This window comes from Peromyscus maniculatus, chromosome 3, assembly GCF_049852395.1.
Source record: "Peromyscus maniculatus bairdii isolate BWxNUB_F1_BW_parent chromosome 3, HU_Pman_BW_mat_3.1, whole genome shotgun sequence".
In the NCBI taxonomy this organism is placed as follows: domain Eukaryota; kingdom Metazoa; phylum Chordata; class Mammalia; order Rodentia; family Cricetidae; genus Peromyscus; species Peromyscus maniculatus.
Window position 1 is genome coordinate 40202592 of NC_134854.1, and position 18832 is coordinate 40221423.

Below are 18832 nucleotides of genomic sequence, written 5' to 3' on the forward strand. Positions count from 1 at the left end.
CTGGCTCAATCTTGTGGAGGCCTTGTAATCACACCTGCTATGAATTTGTGACTGTGATAGCCATGTCATGCTCAGAAGATAGTGTTCCAAAACACTCCTCCACATCCTTCAGTTCTTATATACGTTCTGGTTTCTCTTCCAAAAAGTTTCCTAAGCCTTGAAGAGGGGTGTGTGTAATAAAAATGTCCCATTTGGGGCTGAACAACAGGTCTTTTATTCTTAGCACTTTGATCAGCCATGACTAGTGCCCATTGCAAAAAGAAGCTTCTCTGGCTGAACTTGAGAGCAGCCAAGTCTGTGAGTATAAACATAAATATTTAGAAGCAATTCAACAAGATGATTTCGCAAGCTAACAATAGCATGTTCAACCATAGGGCCTATGACCTCCCTCAGACATTATTTTCAACTGCGATTACAGTTTCAGTCATGAAATTCTCTCCTGTGGAGCAGGCATCAAATTCAACCATAAACTAGTTATTAGACCAGTGGGCATGTCTGGCCTGGCAGGTTGGTAATGAGTAAGACCATCACCTCCTCCTTTATCGTTGGTCACAACACCTTCTAGTAATAGGAAAGCCAGCCAGCAGGAAGGAAGCCCATCAGTTAGTTCAGATTGATTTCTCTATGTCTTGCAGCCATAGTGTGTGGTATCTTCAGCAACTGGGTCTTATCATGTAGTTATGGTGGGCAGCCAAGGGCAATTTCATTAGCCTGTGCTATTTTTAAGACCTCTGGGGCCTCCCTGACCAGTAACTTAAAATGTATCATGTTTGAGTAATAGTAGGAGAAGCAGAAGGCAAACATAAATTAAGGAAGAAAGGGAATGAAGCAGAAATTCTCACTAAGAAGAACTGGGACTGGTTTTTGTTTTAATATATAATCGTGGGGATCCAATCTCTATCTCATTTAAGTTCCACTAGGCACATTAAAGAGAGTTATTACAAGTTTTTATTTTAGAATGGTAATATATTTTCTTTGTAGCTACTTAAATTTATAATAAAATTTAGGCATTTTATTTGAAAATGTGAAGGAGATGCACAATATTCCAAAAACTGAGTAAGAGATGTTTGAGCATAGTGGTCTTCTGCTTCAGCAGCTCTCCCAGCGAAACTCTCCCTCGGATCAGAAAGCTCCCTCAGGATGTACACCAGCTCGCTTTGTGAGGATCACTATTAATCACATGCTTCTTGAAGATATTTTCCCTGTTGTAGGAGTTCCCGGAAACAATAATATAACCCAGGAATAGTGTTATGGGGAGAATCTCCGGGCAGGGAGAGAGGCCCAAGAGAGAAGAGGGAAAGTTCCAAAGCATGTGTTGAGCATGAAAGATTTGCAGAGCAGGACTGTGAGGAAGCCAGCCAGAGGAAGATGCAGGCAACTCACCGAGTGGAGTTGAATTAGTGGGCCAATTAGCTTATGATTGAAGGAACTAACCTCACTATAAATGTGCTGCATTTAATATTTCAAGGTATTTCTGATGTAGCTGCTTTGCTACTTTGATAGGTGTGCATAGGATTAAAACCAATTTAGGAGAGGAGGTGGGAAAATCAACACCCTGAAGAAAGAAACGTAGTCTGTATTATGTTATCTGACTATATGTGACTTCAGGGCTGACCATGTGCTCTTCCCTAGGGAAGGCTAGTTCTATTCTCTCAGTATTCTCATCATTGACCACAGTTCTTTATCTAGGGTTGAGGTCCCTTGAGCCTTCCTTCTTCTGTGTTAGCATGCAGGTGTTGTGCGGGTGCTGCAGGGTGTGTGTGTGTGTGTGTGTGTGTGTGTGTGTGTGTGTGTATAGTGTGTGCATGTATGTGTATATTGTGTTTGTATATGTATATAGTGTGTGTAATTATGTGTATATGGTGTGTGTGTATGAATATGGTGTGTGTGTGTGTGTGTGTGTGTGTATCTCAGCAACTAAAGAAAAGGAGACCTTGAATTAGAGAGAGCAAATGGGCACATGGGAAGGTTTGGAGAGAGTACAGGAAAAGGTAGATGGGATGCAATTATAATTTCAAAATATAAAAATAAAAAAATGAAAGAATAAAAAGAAATGTATCCATTGCACTTGGGAATTGGTTTGTTTTATGTTGTATTGACTCACAACTCCTCAGACTCCTCTCAAAATGTGTAGGTTCTATGCCTTTCCTAAAGTACCTATATAAAGTCCTATTTGTTCTGTTTTTCATTCCCAGCAATTTGCTTTAAAATTTTTTTTTATTCATTTTCCCAGTTTGGCTTCTGCAGTGCTTTTGACAACTAAGAAATTATAACACACACACACACACACACACACACACACACACACACATACACAAACCCTCACATACAGGAACACACAGACCCATGTGTGCACACACATGCATGCATGCACACAAATGTACACACATGCACACACAGGCCCTCACACAGAAACACACAGACCCATGAGTGCACACACATGAATGCACACACACACACACACACACACACACAGACACACACACACATGTATACACACACACACACACACACACACACACACACACACACACACACACCTGGGATGTCTGCAGCAATGCTGGCATGCTAGAGAAGCAGAACAAGCTGGAGCCATATGCATCCTTGTGGGTCCAGGTGGTGCTGATGCAACACTCCTTCAGCTTCTGCAGCATGTTCCCTTAAAGCTGTGGTGGGTGTGTTTGTTTCAATGTGTACCACACATCTTAAATCTCAATATGCTCCTACTGCTTTAGCGCCAAAACCCAACAATTTCAAATTGTCCCCAGAAATCAACTTGCTAAAATGCCTGGCTCACCATTTCTGTTTGTAAGTGTGTCACTCATGATGGAATGGAATGAAATCAAATATTACATCTAGAATGAACAAGAGAATCACTATGAACATGTATAACTATTACAAACTCTCCTGAATTTGATGGTTTTGTTTGTTTGCCCACTGTATTGTTTTTGTGTTTTACTTGACTCTAGGGTAATTTGGGGTGTGAGTGACAATAATACAAGTCAACTCACCTAGCAAACAAACTGTCAGCTACGTAGCAGACAGGGTGAGGAAAGAAAACTTAAGGAATGGGGCCTTGGAGACGCATGCAGAGGAACTGCCTCCAGGTCATCTTCTCTTGATCCCTCTTGTCTTCTGAGCTTTCTCATGGGGATGGTTTGCTCTCTCCACTTAATTAAGAATAAGACTATTAGAAGATCCAGTCACACTTTCTCTGCTTGCCAATCCTAATACAAAGCAAGCATATGTATCCCACAGAAGCCCTATCTCCAGCCCCTCAATCAGAGTTTCACAGCTATTATTACAGATGAGACATAGCTCGGGTACTTTTGAAAATTCATATTCCCAAATAATGCCATCAAGAATTTGTTTAGTAGCTAGCAACCCCAATACAATGGGGGAAAGATGATTTTATAAAGCAAAGAAAAAACAGCCAAATTAAAAATAAATGCATATAAAAGCTACATTTAGGATATGTGGTTCTATGAAAATGTCCACAAATATCTGTGTGGCATAGTAATGGTGCTATAAAAATATAAATGTGGGCAGGATAGCATAGCTTGTGTGGAAAATACTACAAGATTCCCATCTCTCTACGCTTCAAATAATGAGGTCATTAGCTACTTAGATGAGCTGTGCCTTTGTATATTCATGACTAAGGGCCAATGTCAGCTTGGAAATAAATTTTTAGGAGACCATGGTAATATCAATTGGTAAATCATATTTCTATGTGATATTCCTTAGGCATGCCTTTCTCTTCTTTTTAGACTCTAATTTTTTTTATTTTGTGTGTATGAGTGTTTCTTTTTCAGTGAGTGTGTTTGTGTACCACATAGGTTTAGTGCACTTGGAGTCCAGAAGAGGGGGTCTGATTCCCCTGCAGCTGTGTGCCATGTGAGTGCTGGAAACTGAATCTGAGTCCTCTGCAAGAACAGCTAGTGCTCTTAACCATTGAGTTATCTCCCTAGCCCTACTTAGGCATTTTTTTTTTAAATTAAGAAAACTTTTCCATTCATTTTACACACCAATCAAAGATTTCCCTCTTCCCTCCTCCTACCCCCACCACCCTCCCTCTTTCAACCCACTCCTCACTCCCCTCCACAAGAAGACAAGGCATCCCATGAGGAGGCACATCCAGTAGAAGCAAGATCAAGTTCAAGCCCCTCCTCCTGCCTTAAGGCTGCACAAGGTGTCCCATCATAGGTAGTGGGCTCCAAAAGGCCTGCTCATGCACCAGGGATGGATTCTGATCCTACCGCCAGGGAGCTCCCCAAGCAGATCAGGCTACACAACTGTCTTGCCATGCAGAGGGCAGAACCCAGTCCCATGCAGGCTACACAGCCATTGATCTGACTTTCATGAGTTCCCACTAGTTTGGTTTGGTCATCTCTGCAGGTTTCCCCATCATGATCCTGATGCACTTGCTCATAGAATCCCTCTTCTCTCTCCCTGTCTGGACTCCTGGAGCTCTGCCTGGTGCCTGGCTGTGGATCTTTGCATCTGCTTCCATCAGTCATTGGAAAAAAGCTCTGTGATGACAGGGTATTCACTGATCTGATCTCTGGGGCAAGCTAGTTCAATTTAGGCACTCTCTCCACTATTTCTAGTAGACCAAGTTGGGGTCATCCCTGGGGACGCCTGGGATCTTCTCTAGCACCTGGTTTCTCTCTATCCCCATTATGTCTCCCTCTATCATGGTATCTATTTCACTGCTTTCCCACTCCATCCCTGTTCCAGCTCAACCACCCCATTCCCTTATGTTCTCATCCTCCATCCCCTACACTCCATTGCCCACCACTCATCCCCAGTTTACTCATGGAGATCTCATCTATTTCCCCTTCCGAGGGCGATCTATGCATCCCACTTTGGGTCTTCCTTGTTAGCTAGCATCTCTGGAGTTGTGGGCTGTAGTCTAGTTATCCTTTGCTTTACAACTAGTATCTACTTTCTCAGAAAATTGGGAATCAATCTTCCTCAAGACACAGCTATACCACTCTTGGGCATATACCCAAAGAGTACTCATTCTTACCACAATGACACATGCTCAACTATGTTCATAGCAGCATTATTCATAATAGCCAGAACCTGGAAACAAACTAGATGCCCCTCAACGGAAGAATGGATTAAGAAAATGTGGTACATATACACAATGGAGTACTACTCAGTATTGAAAAAACAGCGAGATCATGAAATTTGCAGGCAGATGAATAGAACTAGAAAATATCATCCTGAGTAAGGGAACCCAGACTCAGAAGGACAAACATGGTATGAACTTACTTATGCATTCTTTAAAACATTCTTTAAAACTTGCTATTGACAAGCTGGGGAATGTTATTTAAACTTTTGTTGAAAATGCAATTAAGACTTTTTGGTGGACCAGACACACAGGCAAGGAAACACTTTTGAGATCTAAGATTGTAGCATTTAGTTTGATTTCATGAACTCAGTACTAATTTCATTAAATTATTATTAGCAAAGACAATGAACTGGTCTCCCATCAACTGTATCACATGCCCACTAAGTGGCGTAGACTGTACCTGTGATAAAGGAAACTCTGGTTATCTATCCTTGGGAGCTCACACTCCAGAGAAAAGACAGAGTAGCATATACCTACAAAATAAGATGTTCACATAAAGGAAATAAAACTGGGTGAAAAGAGTAACAAAAATGCTCTTTAGATGAAGGCTGAGGAAGGCTGCTCTGATCAGATGATCCTGACTTAAATGAGGACTACTGTCACAGAAACCTGGGAGACAAGCATGAAGGCAAAGTCAGTGAGGAAGAAGCAAGAGTGGTGTGTTCACACTGAGGGTGGGGGTGAAGGTGGGGCTACTGCAGTAGGTGGTGGGGGTGAGCTTGGAGCAGCAGACATGGCCTTGTGGCCCATGGCTAGGGCCTGGGTCTGTACTCTAATTGTAGTAAGCTACCACTGGAGTAACCAGTGTGGTAACCAGTTCTAAGACATTCCTGATATCTCTGTTAGGTGTGAGCCATGTGGATGAAGAATTACTGAGTGGGTAACTCATGACATGGCCCTGCTCATGTCAACAATACACATCCACCAGGGACTTCATCCCCACATAGAACTCATGTAAAAGCAGTACGATTCAATTAATAGCCTTTTAATCCCTGTGTACATTTTTCTAAAGGAAATTTCTTTTACATTGGAAACTCTATTTGATTATTTTAAAGGGATTGCTGATTTTCTTTTGGGTACAATGGCCACCAAGGACTTTATCAACATATTTCAAGGCAATTGAGTTGTCATAATTAGATGAAACATATATATGAGCAAGATGACTTAAAAGTTATGTAAATAGAGTCATTTAGTTTACTATTGGAACACAAACAGTGTTTTAATGAGAGGACTAAAGTTACTTTTGGTGAATAGTAGTTACAGGCTTTTGCTTTTCCTTTTTCATCGTTTTCTCCTACCTCAGACAGATAAACAATTTAAAAATCTTTCCTCTGTGCAGAGGATTTTGTGGAACATTCAGAATGATCATTAAGAGCTGAATGAGTTAACAAGAGCCAGTACTTAAGAACCAATGAGAAATGATCTAAAACAATATATAACTAAGCATTAAACCTGGTTCAACAGACCATGTCAAAGAAAGTTCCAGTCATAGAGAGTTATTCTGCTCCCTGAACATAGAAGCCCTCTTTTAGGACAATGAAAGGTCATAATGACTTCAGCAGTGATTGAGATAGTCCTAATGGATGCAGCTCCCATGCCCAAACACCTTAGCCGGACATCCAGTATCTCTCTCTCTCTCTCTCTCTCTCTCTCTCTCTCTCTCTCTCTCTCTCTCTCTCTCTCTCTCACACACACACACACACACACACACACACGTTTGGTCTGTATAATGTTTCTTGTGTGTTCTTGTGTTCATACATTTTCAGGGCTGATGACTTGGCACTGATATGCATTTACCCAAGGAAGACCATCTCTCACATTCCCAGTTTTCCTCTGCTGTCTGTAATTCTTTGTGTAGGGTTTAGGCCTTATAGGCCTGTTTGTTTTGGTAAGTCCATTGGTGGTGTTCTTGTTCAGCTCACATATAGGTGAGACCTTGTAAGTATAGCTTCTGACATTACTGGTAGACACAATGTCAAAGCAAACTCCCGGGTCCTTTGGTTTTTACAATCTTTCCACCCCCTTTTCTGCAATGTTTCCTGAGCATTAGGTCAGTAAACGATGATTCATCCTGTCTCTGAGGGAGACAGAGTACTCTGCCATAGCGGTAACATATCACATATAGGTGATTAGGAAAAGGACTCAAATTACCTTCTGTTTTTAGTAGCAACTAAAGAGGAGGGTAAATGGGTTGATAATATGAGTTAAATTCTATGTGTTTCAGTGCTAGAAGTCACTATTATAATATTAAATGGACAAGTTTATAAAAACTGGAATTTGGACTATGCCTTAGACTACTTATTAACCAAAATAAAAAAAAAAAATGTTTCAGGTGATTACAACTGAAGAGGAATTTGTATGACTGAAAAACTGTGGGGATGTATTTTATATTCCATATCTGATCATATTGTACCAGTTAAAATAATACTTGATTTTATATCTTGTAACAAAATACATTTTAATATTAATATAAAGAAAAGATCTGATGCTTCCATTTTCCAGACCCTAGGCTGAAAAACAACAGATACTCAGATGTCCTATCATCATCTTTTGCAACTGACTGACCTGCTTTGTTCTGATCACATGGAGTTTTTGCTTCTTTTCTAGAAAACGCAGCCCTTTCCAGGACTATGAGATTGAGGCTATGTAGTTCCCATTGCTGACAATACTACTTCCTTTCTTCCATCTTCTCAAAAACGTAGTAAGAACATATATTAGTCACTGGCTACAGCACCCTCCTCAGTAAAACTATTTTTTTCTAAAGAAGACAGAAAAACATGCAATTATACAATTTGATAGACTAATCGAGGAGGTGGCAAGAATGAGGCAGGGTAGAGGTGGAAAGTATTTATTCAGGGCCATTGCAGAAAAGGCCAAATCAGCATAGATGATGGATGTGGCAGAGGGAAGTCCCAAGCCAGACAGTTACAGCTGGGATAAACTACTAGAGTCAGACCTGAGACTTGAAGTGTGTGGACATGGTAACATGAGGAAGGACATTTAGGTACTAGAGCCAAGACAAAACTGAACAAATGATTTCCATCTGAGAATATGGTAGACTGTGGTTTTATCTTCCCAACCTACCTAGTGCTTGGTAAAGCTTTTATTGAAATGCTTACAGTAACATAGTAAAAGAACAGGGTCAGACATTTTGGAAGTAAAAGATGTAATAATCAGTGTGATTATAACTCAGAGGTTTGACCTTAATTCTATGTCATTTTACATCCCACAGAAAGAAAATAAGGATTGTTTCTATAGACTTCCAGATGAGATGTTGGTTCTACGTCCCAATGACTCAAGTATAGCCAAATGGGCTTTGCACTGGAGGTTGTGGCCCCTTTATAACTATAAATAGCAAGCACACTTTCTTCCAGTGAAAGACCCCTGGCTGATATCTTCCTCCGGGAGAGACCCCAAACCCAAGGAACACACCGAAACCACAGATCAGATGCAAAAGCAAGAGGGTTTATTTAGACCAGGTACCTGGGGCGAAGTCTCTTGGAGGACTTGCGCGCTTTCCTAGGGCAAGGGGGACTTTTTATGGGATCCCAGGGGCAGAGGCGCGGTTACAGAAGCGAGAAGCATAGTTACAGGGTCCCTATTGGTTGTTTCAAAGAAGGCCAGGGTGAACTTGGGGTCGTATGTGTGTGGCTGATTTGGCCTTGTCCAGGCCAGCTGCTTATTCTTCAAGGCCAGGGGCCCGCCATAAAATATCAACTGTCTTACTCCCAAGGCCGCTGACCCAATTATCCCCTATCTTAGGCCCGATGGCTGGCCATAGTTATCTTTTTCTTCCAAGGCCGGCTGGCTAGTTAGTCACAGCTGTGAACTCCTGTTTTTCTGATTCCTACAGAATGGCGTTTCTTAGGCTAAGTTATGGGGGGGAGCATTTCATTGGCCCAAAGCCCCATGTCCTCATAATGGAGCGGGGGTCTTTCATTCCCCCATTTTCTTTTGTACCAAATGAAATCTTTCATTTTAGGATGGAGAATAAGGGGTTAACTCTATCTCTGACTGTCTGAGCCTCTGATATTGCTGGGTTAGGATCAAAGCCTGGGCAACAGAAACCTTATCCTTGATGAATTGCACCAATCTGTTGAGGATGTATGACCCAAACAATAAAATGAGCAGGAGGACGATTAGGGGGCCCATAATGGTGGAGACAAGGGTCGTAAACCATGGTGACCTTTGGAACTATTTTTTAAATCATTTCTGTTGAGCATGGCTACTTGGAGCTGTCTGAATTGGCCGGTCTCTATAAGGGCTGCAGTCTTGTATCTACCCAGCAGTTATTCCGCCCATGGTAATTTTTCCCAGTAACAGGGCCAGCGTCAGGGAAACAGGCTCTCTGGTGATGCCCCTCCCAATGTCAGGAGGACTATTAGGGGGATCAAGGGGACCCCCGGGTGAGTCTTATCTTTAGTGGGTTTGGAGAGCGTTGAACTAGATGTCTCGGTGCCCTCAGCTTCGTCGGGTTCCTTGGCAGCCTTTACATGCGACGTGTGGACCCAAGCCGCTGTCCCGTCAACCTCGGCTCTAGGTTCCTGGATTGATGGCGTCGGACCCAGACAGAGTCCCCAATCTTGAATGGGTGAGGCACCACCGGGCGGTTCAGTTGCTCCCGGCAGGCAGGGGTTTTTACACCGTCTTTTGTATCAGTTGGAGGGCTAGTGGCAAAAGAGGAGATATCAGAGTAAAGGAAATTTACAATTGGTGGGGGAGCCCCATACATGATCTCGAACGGGGTTAGGCCATGAGGCCCAGGAGTGTTCCGGGCTCGGTAAAGGGCTAGGGGGAGTAGGAGCACCCAATCTCTAGTGCCAGTTGCAAGCGTTAATTTGGTTAAAGTCTCCTTAATGGTTTTATTTGTACGTTTTACCTGTCCTGAGCTCTGGGGGCTGTATGCACAATGAAGTTTCCAATCGATCCCCAGTAGCCTGGCCACCTCCTGACTTACCTGGGAGACGAAGGCGGGCCCATTGTCTGACCCCAATATCTGGGGTATTTCATACCTGGGAAAGATGTCATCTAGGAGTTTTTTTTTTTTTTTGGTTACCACGTTAGCGGTCTTTTTCTTGGTAGGCAAGGCCTCTGTCCATCTATGATGTAAGCTTGTCGCTCGGGGCTCCATTTCGCCCCCATTTTCTTTTGTTAGTTCCTGGTCCTCCGGGCTTCCGCCATCCGGAGGGCCTGGGTCAGCGCGATCAGCTCTGCCTTTTGGGCCGATGTTCCAGGTGGCAGTGGTGAGGTCCAAACTACCTCCGATTCGGTGGTGACGGCTGCTCCGGCCCTCCGTTCTCCTTCTTGGAGGAAGCTGCTCCCATCCGTGTACCAGGCAGCAGGGTTGCGGGGTTGAGGGAGACAACTGGTCTGCACACCACTCGATCTGGGGGCTGTTGGACCAGAGCTTTCACCGCATGGGAGGATAACACAGTTAATGGCTGTCCCAAAGTCAGTTTCCCTGCATCCTTGAGCAAAACAGCAATAGCGGCTACCCCGCGCAGACAGGGGGCGGGCCATCCTGCAGCTACCGGGCTTTTATGGCCCCAGTCTCTGTACCAGCATTTCTTTTACAAAGCCTGAGTTCTCGTCCACGAACAGTTCAAAGGGCTAGGACTTGTAGGGGGGTCCCTTTGGGTCCTGTCCAGATGCCAGCTGAACCTTTTTCTCAGTGGTCCTTCGATACCTCCTGTTACCTGTGGCCCCCTGGACCAAAGCTGTGCGGTCACTGAGAGAGCTTCCGGTATGGGTCAGGACTGAATGTTGAGCCCCGGTGTCCACTAGGAAGGTCACTGGCTGCCCCCCCATCTTGAGAGTTAGCCTGGGCTGGGGGGGGCGCTCCTGGCCTTGACCTCCCCAATCCTCCAGATTGAGGACCCTTGGCTTAGGTCTCCGAGACCCTGGAGGCTTTTTTTTTTTTTTTTTGATTAGTCATGAGCCCAATGTCCTCTTTGTTTACACTAAGCACTTTGTCTTTGTCAAGCAGTGTCTTTTTTGATCTCCCGTCCTAACTTCCTAACTCTCTCTCTGACCTGTCCCTGAGACATTACAGTGGCCAGGACTTTTTTGTTTGTTTTTCCTTTCCCTCCGTGTCTCTCTAAGTCTTTTTAAAAACGCGCTGCCGGCGTCTCTTTCTGGTAACCTGAGCCGAATCGGTAGGGGGTCTAGAGCCCCTTGGAGACCCGCTAAGAGCAACTGGCAATAGAGACGTAGGTGTTCCCTACCTTTGCTGGTTTGTCCCGCCTTCCTCGTAGGCGACCGGCAATTGGGGAGGAAGCAGGAAACTCATCCTCCGCTGTTTGGGGGCCGCTGCAGGAGCCGCCGGTCCCTCCGGCGCTGTCGGGGGGGGGGCTGAGGGGAAGAGAAACGGCTTAACCCATGGGGGAGGTTCTGTTGTCAGGAGTCTCCACATGGCAATGTATGGGACCTGGTCCGGGTGGCCATGGGGACTGGAAGCAAAAACTTTTCTCTCCACCTGTGAAATAAGACTGAGGTTAAAGGTTCCCTGACGAGGCCATCTTACATCTATTTTAACCCAATCGGCCTCGCAAAGAGTGATCTATTTTTTTTTTTTTGATTACGACTCCTTTGTTGTTGGCTCGTGTCTTTACGTCTGACCAGTGTTTAAGCATGAGGCTCAAGGGGGTGGTGACAGTCTGTCCTATGGCTGTTTCTAGGAGGAGAACGGTTAAACAGAAAACAAAAAAAACGACAGACCAATATAAATAAGACTAACACTCGCTGCGCGGCTTCGGTTCCAAACCGAAAGCAAAACCAGAAAAACCGTGCCCCCAGAGGGGTCTTTAAACCGTGCCCCCGGAGGGGTCTTCAGACCGTGCCCCCAGAGGGGTCTTCAGACCGTGCCCCCGGAGGGGTCTTCAGACCGTGCCACAGAGGGCACTTCAGATGAACCGTGGAACTTCTTCCAGGGTTCCAGATTCCCCTGGGACGTCTCCCAGGGTTCAGCGGCGAAGTCCAGGCCCGTCGGCCTCCTCTTTCAGATCCACTGACACAGACAGATTATCAGACGCAGGCGCGGAGACAAACAAACAACATTTAACATTCAGACAAACAGACAACCCTCAGACTGGACAGGGATGACATAAATCAAGGCCGGCCGGCTTACCTCCTGATGGTGGGTCGGTGGTTTCAGGGAGGGGTCTCAATCCCCGTACGGGCCACCAAATGAAAGACCCCTGGCTGAGATCTTCCTCCGGGAGAGACCCCAAACCCAAGGAACACACCGAAACCACAGATCAGATGCAAAAGCAAGAGGGTTTATTTAGACCAGGTACCTGGGGCGAAGTCTCTTGGAGGACTTGCGCGCTTTCCTAGGGCAAGGGGGACTTTTTATGGGATCCCAGGGGCAGAGGCGCGGTTACAGAAGCGAGAAGCATAGTTACAGGGTCCCTATTGGTTGTTTCAAAGAAGGCCAGGGTGAACTTGGGGTCGTATGTGTGTGGCTGATTTGGCCTTGTCCAGGCCAGCTGCTTATTCTTCAAGGCCAGGGGCCCGCCATAAAATATCAACTGTCTTACTCCCAAGGCCGCTGACCCAATTATCCCCTATCTTAGGCCCGATGGCTGGCCATAGTTATCTTTTTCTTCCAAGGCCGGCTGGCTAGTTAGTCACAGCTGTGAACTCCTGTTTTTCTGATTCCTACAGAATGGCGTTTCTTAGGCTAAGTTATGGGGGGGAGCATTTCATTGGCCCAAAGCCCCATGTCCTCATAATGGAGCGGGGGTCTTTCACCAGCAGTCATACTTCCGGTGCACCCAGGGCCCAGCACAGCAACAGCTGGAATTGGTGGACACAATGTAAGGCTGGCTGTTTGCTTGTCCTTGTAAAACTGAGTATGACAAGGCCAATGAGGGGTGGAGCTGGGCTTCTTGTCAACACATTTAGAATTCAAGACAAACACAGTGTAGATTTGAGCATTTGATTTACGAAGCTCATGACTGTTCATTCATTTCCTAACCATAGTTCGTCAAATTTAACAGTTGTGTGATGCTGAATTCACAAGTGACAAGCACGACATATTTTGTGTAATAAATTACTAGCTGCTTTAAGAAACAGAACTTACTTCACATTGTATTGTGGAATAGTAATAGAGTCACTAAAATCTGTCTTTCTACCTCCAAGGGGTTTGTTTTAAGGTTTTAGATTGCAACAATAAACATTCTTTAATCCTTCTCCATGCAAGCAAGTCCACTTTCTGAGGCATTCATTTGCTTGCCTGGTAATACACAGTAATTTATGATATATGATATCAGTTTACATCTGTGCTTTCTTTCCATGGCAGGGGCATAATGCTCTTCGGCTGTTCTAGTGTAGAGTGTTTTACAATTATCTCACATCTGAAACAAAAAAATATTGCTTCTATTTTAAAATAAACAAAGCTTTGCAAGTTGGAGCTAGACCTGGGGCAGGACTGAGCTACAAAGTGCTATTTAGCATCAAAGGATACCCACATTGAGCTAAATGTCACCAAAGTACATTTTTGTGATAATTATTGCATCTCCTTTCATTTAATCCTGTTTATGTCAGAAATTAGAGGTCTTGCCTCCCCTCCATATCACTTTCTTACCCCAAGAGACATCCAGACAGACTGACTCTGTTAACTAAGAACTTCAGAGAAGTATAGGATGCCAGTGAAGATGTAAGCAGTCACTGAAAGCTGATAACCACAACATCTGTTAGCCACTAGATAAAGTAAGTGTTGGAAAGGACCATGAGGTCTGAATTGATTATTTTTCTTAGTGGGAGGGTTAAATTTCTGCTGATTATCACAAAGAGGATTCTGTTGAACTTTCTGGTTTGATGCTTTTATGCTACTGATCTTGAAATGAGAACTTTACTGTCAGTGATTCTTCAAGATGACACTTTTTATTTGGTTTTAGACAGTAAAACCCCACAAAGGCAGCCTCTCCTAACTGTTTGCAGCCACCCTATTTTCCAGGACTTTCCAATGGTGTGATACACCAATATCCAGGTGTATCACAGAGGAATCTATGTGGAAAAGCATGTATGCAGTAAGTATGGACAGAGGATTATAAACTCAGGAGTACAGAAAGCAAGCATAATCTTTATGTATTTTTCTGTTAACACTTTATATCCTACTTTGCAGTACAGTGCACTTTTGACAAGTTGAAACATCAGCCCTCTGCCCATCGTGGTTTTGCTATGGTTTGGTGAGATAGAACATGATACCTGAACACCAGGCATCTGTCCTGACATTAAACCTGTGTCATCAATATGTAGATTGTTGGCTTCAAACCATCCAAGACCAGGAGTTCATGTAGGGAAAAGGGGCCAGCTAAAGAAACCCACCCTGACTCTGGAGCCCAGAACTAGTCAAAGAAACACAGCCTAGATCTAGGACTCGAGCCAGGGAAAAAATGCTTCATCCTTGAACCCAGAACCAAAGAACTTGCCCTGACACTGAAACCAGTGCCAAAGAAACACACTTTGTCCTTGGAATCAGAGCCAGTGAAAGAAATATGCCCTGGCTTTAGAATTAGAGCCAAAAGGCTAAGAAAGACCAGTGAAACACAGTTTGGCTCTGAAATCAGGGCCATCTCTGCCCCAGACCAATGAAACTAACCAATCCCTGGATAGAAAATCTTCTCCCTGGAGAAACTCCACCTCTAAGAAACCCTATAAAAACCACCCTGCCTGTTCAGTTGTCCGGTCTTCTCTCTCACCCAGGTAGAGGCAGCCACTCTCCTTACCAAATAAATCTCTCACAAGAGTCTTGGGTGTGAAGATCTTCATTCACTGGTGCAGAGAAGAACCTTGCTAAAACGTCCCTTAGTGGACTGAGCAGAAAAACAAAAACAAAAAACAAAAAACAAAACAAAACAAAACAAAACAAAAAAAAAACCCTTGCAGAGACATCCCTTGGGGGTAAGTAAGGTGGAGCAGAAAAAGTAACAACTTTTTGACCGAGCTGGAGGAGATTGCTACATTTCTGCAGGGGTTTCCCCTTTAGCAGAGTGAAGCAAAAGAAGCAACATCTTGGACCAGAGAGAAAAAGCTGAGCTCTGCTGGGACGCCCCCTTAAGTGGGGGCTGAGCAAAGCTCAGCTGTAGCGGCTCTTCAGAAGAGGAACAAGATTGCTATATCCTGTGGGGAGACCATCCTTCACCACACCCCAACTCCAGGTAAAGCATGACTCCCAAACAGTCAGGATACCTTTCCCTCCAGAGCTGAGGTGTCCCATTGCAGCTCCAGCTGCCAGAGATGTCCTAGCAGCTCAAGGTGTTGCCTCACTCCCGGAGCAGTCAGGACACCTTTCCCCCAGAGTTGCAACAGTCGCTTACAGTTCTGGATACTGATTGCTCTGAGGTTCTTTTCCTTGATGTTGTCAGAGATGAGCTTGTAAATCCTGCTGCTCACAGGCCATGTGTGCCTGTCCCTTTTCAGCTTAGATAATCTGATTTTGCTTTTACCCAATCTGTTCCCTTGCTTTTGTCTCTGTATTTCTGTCAAATGTATACATAGAGTACTCTCTTTTATCTTGGGGAAACCTTTTTCTCTCTCCATGTTTCCTCTTAGGTATGATCACTTCCTTGAATATTGCAACTCTCTTTGTGAGTCTTGCTTCTGGAAAGAAAAGTCAAGGAAGAAGTTTCTCTCTGTAGTCAGTTTTTCTTTCCCTGAGGAGTAAGAGAATATAGAAAATATAGTATGAAAATTTTAACTGTCACAACAGATTATCCTGGTGTAGACATTTAAATGCATTTCAAAATCAGGTGGCTAGGTGATTAATTTTGCACTGGGATTGTGTAAGGGGATAAAACACTCCACCAAAGGGACTGTAGACCTTATTACATTGAGTAATTTATGACTTTGACAAAACTCCAAAGTAAAATAAACCATATTATGTTGAGCTTAATGAGTTGCAGAGGACATGAGTGAAGAAGAAATCAGCTTCCTAAAATTCTTCCAAGGATCTTCTCTCCCCATACCATACTGTGTCTACACACAGCACTATATAGTTTTGTACCCACCTTTCATCCAGCAACATTAGCTAAATCTTCTGCCCACAATGGCTTTGTCAAGATTCATTTATATTTAAGAAGTAACAATAGCATTAATAGTACATTAGTGGCCATTCTCTTTCAAATTCCTTTCTCCCTTGAACCCACAGAAATATTATCTCACTGTTATTCTCCAGCCTTATGATCTCTTCTCTTTGAAATCTTTCTTAGTGCCTTTTCCTTTATCATTTTCTGAATACTCATCCATATGCAATGACAACCCATTATTTTTTTTCGTTTTCTCTCACAGGGTGACCTTCCCTGTTCTAAGAATTTAACCACCAGCAGTCTGTTAAAGGCTCATTCCTGCTCAGCTTTCCAAAGCTTGGAACCATATATCTAAATATGTGTAAAACACCTCAATTTCAATTCTCCATGTCCCTCATTTCCAAGTGGAAGGCTTAACTTCAGGTTCTGCCAATCTGTACTCCTCCTTATGGTTCCTTTTATTAATCACAGAGGTGTAATCTCTACCTTGATTCTTAAACAATGATCTATGCACATAAAGATAATATCTATTCTCAGTAGTTGCTTGAATTTCTCCAGATTTATTCCTAGAAAGCTTGTCATTGCCTTTGTTTAGCTATCTCTGAGACCCCAGTGAGTGTTCTGTTTGCATCTGGGCCTGTTAGCATGCTACTCTTCAACTGTCTTGGACATCAGCTCCATGCTCATTGTTTGGCTTTTCCTATCTCTTTGATTGTACAGTTTCAAGAAATCTTGGAAGAAAACTATCTTGATCACCAAGATTTGTTGGCTCGTCCCCACTCCAATAATGGATGAGATAGACATCCAACTTCCTACCACATCAATTTAACAATTGAGCCATCATTGAACCTGTTCATTCTGCTTGATATACTTGCTGACATGAATTTAATTGAAGCCCTAATCTTCTCTTTCCACAATTATTTAAACACTTTCCAAGTGTTCTCCAGTCTCTTGCTCTGTTCTTTCTTGGCAGCAAGAATGATTGTTCAAAACAAAGTATTAAAAAAAAAAGAAAAAAAGAAAAAAAAAAAAAGAAAAAGAAGCCGGGCAGTGGTGGTGCACGCCTTTAATCCCAGCACTCGGGAGGCAGAGCCAGGTGGATCTCTGTGAGTTCAAGGCCAGCCTGGACTACCAATTGAGTTCCAGGAAAAGACGCAAAGCTACCCTGAGAAACTGTCTCGAAAAACCAAAAAAAAAAAAAAAAAAAAAAAGTGCTGTGGGATGGTCTATATGTCAAAATGATCTGATTGGTCAATAAATAAAACACTGATTGGCCAGTGGCCAGGCAGGAAGTAGGTGGGACAAGGAGAGAGGAGAATTCTGGGAAGCAGAAGGCTGAGGCAGAGAGACACTGCCAGCTGCCGCCATGACCAGCAGCATGTGAAGATGCCGGTAAGCCACCAGCCACGTGGCAAGGTATAGATTTATGAAAATGGATTAATTTAAGCTATAAGAACAGTTAGCAAGAAGCCTGCCACGGCCATACAGTTTGTAAGCAATATAAGTCTCTGTGTTTACTTGGTTGGGTCTGAGTGGCTGTGGGACTGGTGGGTGACAAAGATTTGTCCTGACTGTGGGCAAGGCAGGAAAACTCTAGCTACAAAAAAGTATTGATCATCCTTCTGCTTAAAATCTATCAGTGGATATCTGCAATCTTGATGTCTTATAAGAACAAATCGAAATCCACAGACTATTTAAAGGATGAGGCTCTTGGCTTTAATTCAAGAAGTAGTAACTTAAGAGGGCTAGAGCATTAGTAGAAAGATATCTTTGGGTAACAGAGATGCAAGCTCCTTTACATGGCCTCCCTATACCCACATTTTTACCTTCACGAAAGCTGGAGCTCAGCAATACTAAAAGCCACAGGACTCCTACGTTTCAGACACAGAAACGTGCCTTTCTGTGTCCCCGGGGCCTTTATAGTGCCCAGTGTTCAATGGCATCAACTGGCCAACCACAGGATAGCAGCAAGTTCTATCAAAGAGGCAGAGATAGTTTTGAGGTTGTTAAGGACCCTGGAGCCATAGTTAAAAGAATCTTTTTGTGGTTGTTCACACTATAATTCAGTGTATTTCTTTTCTTAGTCCCCTGTTTGGTGCTATTTCTGTAAAGTATTAAATGAAATAATTCCTTGCCCTACATGGTATTTACACCTTTAGTGTATTTATAGATCGCTTTCATAGTTTCATTTAGTCATCACCTAAGTAAGCACCATGCACTCAGATTCTACACTACTACTTCAGAAATCTCTCTCTCCACAAGGGGAGTTTTCCTCAGTTGTTTCCATTTTTTAAATAAGGCTCTCAAATTGGAATAATAAATTGTAAGACCATTGAAGATAACAATTCTGGCTGAAAATCATAATGTTGGCTTCCTGTTACTTCTACTATGTTCGACATTGACATAGCCATAAAATGTGGGGAGGGGAAGAAAGAGAAGATTTATTAGAAAGAAATAAAGACTGTGATAAATAATCTCACTTGTCAACTTGATATGATCTAGAACTACCTGAGAGACAGGTTTCTGGATATGCCTGTGGAAGATTATCTCCAGTCAATTTTAATTGAAGTGGAAAGATCCATGCACTGAAGGTGGCACCATTTCCTGGCCTGCAGTTCTAGATGGCATTAGAGGGAGAAATGAGCTGAGCATAGACATTCATTAG

The 18832-nt window shown here is 43.4% G+C and overlaps 2 protein-coding genes across 3 annotated transcripts in view; one reads left to right on the plus strand and one right to left on the minus strand.

Annotated features, from left to right (window-relative positions):
- Window positions 1-18832, plus strand: part of Lhfpl3 (LHFPL tetraspan subfamily member 3) — a 568397-nt gene that overhangs the window by 170662 nt on the left and 378903 nt on the right. The gene's annotated exons all lie outside the window — the stretch shown is intronic.
- LOC143272111 (uncharacterized) lies at window positions 8588-13103 on the minus strand. The gene is made up of 3 exons (XM_076565947.1): window positions 12902-13103; window positions 11362-11507; window positions 8588-10544 (listed from the first exon to the last, which is right to left on the minus strand). Exons 1-3 carry the CDS (start codon window positions 13101-13103, stop codon window positions 9627-9629), a joined length of 1266 nt encoding a protein of 421 aa, XP_076422062.1. The 3' UTR covers window positions 8588-9626.

Excerpts from the sequence above, each read along its gene's own strand:
- LOC143272111 (XM_076565947.1), bottom strand. The coding sequence starts at position 13,103 with ATGAACAGTCATGAGCTTCGTAAATCAAATGCTCAAATCTACACTGTG. Across the intron at positions 11,508-12,901 it reads GGGCCCTGGGTGCACCGGAA|CCGTTTCTCTTCCCCTCAGC; the intron begins GTATGACTGCTG and ends CCATGGGTTAAG. Across the intron at positions 10,545-11,361 it reads GGCGGGACAAACCAGCAAAG|CTCTGGTCCAACAGCCCCCA; the intron begins GTAGGGAACACC and ends ATGCGGTGAAAG.